A 1,635-nucleotide genomic window follows, 5' to 3' on the forward strand; every position below is an offset into this window, starting at 1 on the left:
TTTTAAAGTTAAAGTTTTATGCTGTCAGACGAAATGGCAAGTATGTTAACTTGTTATAACATGTATAATGAATTACAATATGTATATAGAGAGATAATCCTGTCTTCGACAGAGCCACAAGCATGTGTCAAATAATGTGATAGTCTTGGAAATCTACATTCGTAACCTGCTAACTCAATGATAAAATAACATTGCAGGTACCACCGATAACAAGAACATGCTCTCAGCTTTGTTCATGACAATCTAAAATGTCTTCGTTTGCTAATTATACGGACATCACATGGTGTCCCAACACTTCACTAATTCCAGTGGATTTCTCCTTTGAACCTCCGGTTATACTTCTATACGGTGGAGCCGAGAAAATCCTCGTCACATATGTACTACCATTCATCGTCATATTTGGTATAATCAGTAACTCTGCATTCCTATTCGTACTCGTACGTGTTCGTCAAATGCGAAATGCTACCAATTGCTATCTCGCTAACTTAGCCATATGTGATACATTGTACATTGTAGCTGCTGGAGGCGAGAAGGTACTACAGTATATTCATTCCCCTGTCAATGGGAACAACCTGTTTTTAGGCCAACATGGTTGCGCCATAATCAACAGTATCATATATGTAAGCTACTTTGTTTCCTTTGTAATTGTAACGCTGGTATCACTTGAAAGATTTTACGCCGTCAAATATCCATTCCATCATAGGAGCGTAACACGCACTAAACGTACTATTATTCAAGTAGGCTGTAGTTGGATAATTGGAGGAATTTTAAGTGGGTTATACGTTCCTGCTTACGCACAGTTAAAACAATATTGTATAATATGGCCTGATAATGAGCAGTTCAAATCATTCCCCAATGTCATTGGTATTTGTGGATGTAGCAAATCCTGGATGACCCATCTAGGGTTGGCGCTTATATTTTCTACTTACATGATTTCTTTGGTTTGTAATGTGTATCTTTATGGGCGTATCATTTCATCATTGCATCAACGAACCGTATCGGAAGAACAAAGCTCTCTTCAAAGCAACTATAATCACGTATTGCAAGTCAGAAATCAAGTAGCTAGAATGCTTATCGCCAATGGTGTTATCTTTTTCGTCTGTCAAACTCCTTACCGAATTCTCTCCTTTTTTGGAACTGTATTGAATGAGGTAATTCGTGATGCTGTTTGGTATCACCCTGCAGTCCGTATTAGCCACGTGCTACTCTATTTGAATGCAGCTATCAACGCGGTGGTATATACAGTTGGAAGTGAATGCTACCGTATGGCTTTCAGGGAAGCGTTCACAGGAAAACCAGCCAAACAACCTGGTGAACCTACCCCTGTACTTCAGCAAGCAATGCATAAGAGGCCAAGTGGAACATCTACGGTAATCTGATGAAACGGCTTGACCATGTTGACTATGTATACTCTTGAATTTGGGAACTCCTTACATGATTTCATTCTTCTAATGATCCAAATTATATGCCTATTTCTGTGAGCTTCTATGAAATAGAATAAAATTGAGTGTAATTTGTAAATAATTGCTATTTGATTCTATAACATTCATGCTTAATTCTGTAATTCTGCTAACATTGTCTTATCATTGTGTGCTACTTTTCCTTTTCATTTAGATGCTTCACGCATCACAGACC

General features: G+C 38.0%; 1 protein-coding gene across 1 annotated transcript; it reads left to right on the plus strand.

Moving 5' to 3' along the window:
• The first annotated feature begins 248 nt into the window (after positions 1–248).
• Positions 249–1,379, plus strand: LOC140152201 (thyrotropin-releasing hormone receptor-like). The gene has a single exon (XM_072174500.1). It carries the CDS (start codon positions 249–251, stop codon positions 1,377–1,379), a length of 1,131 nt encoding a protein of 376 aa, XP_072030601.1.
• Positions 1,380–1,635: the final 256 nt, after the last annotated feature.

Source organism: Amphiura filiformis, chromosome 5 (assembly GCF_039555335.1).
Source record: "Amphiura filiformis chromosome 5, Afil_fr2py, whole genome shotgun sequence".
Taxonomy (NCBI): Eukaryota; Metazoa; Echinodermata; class Ophiuroidea; order Amphilepidida; family Amphiuridae; genus Amphiura; species Amphiura filiformis.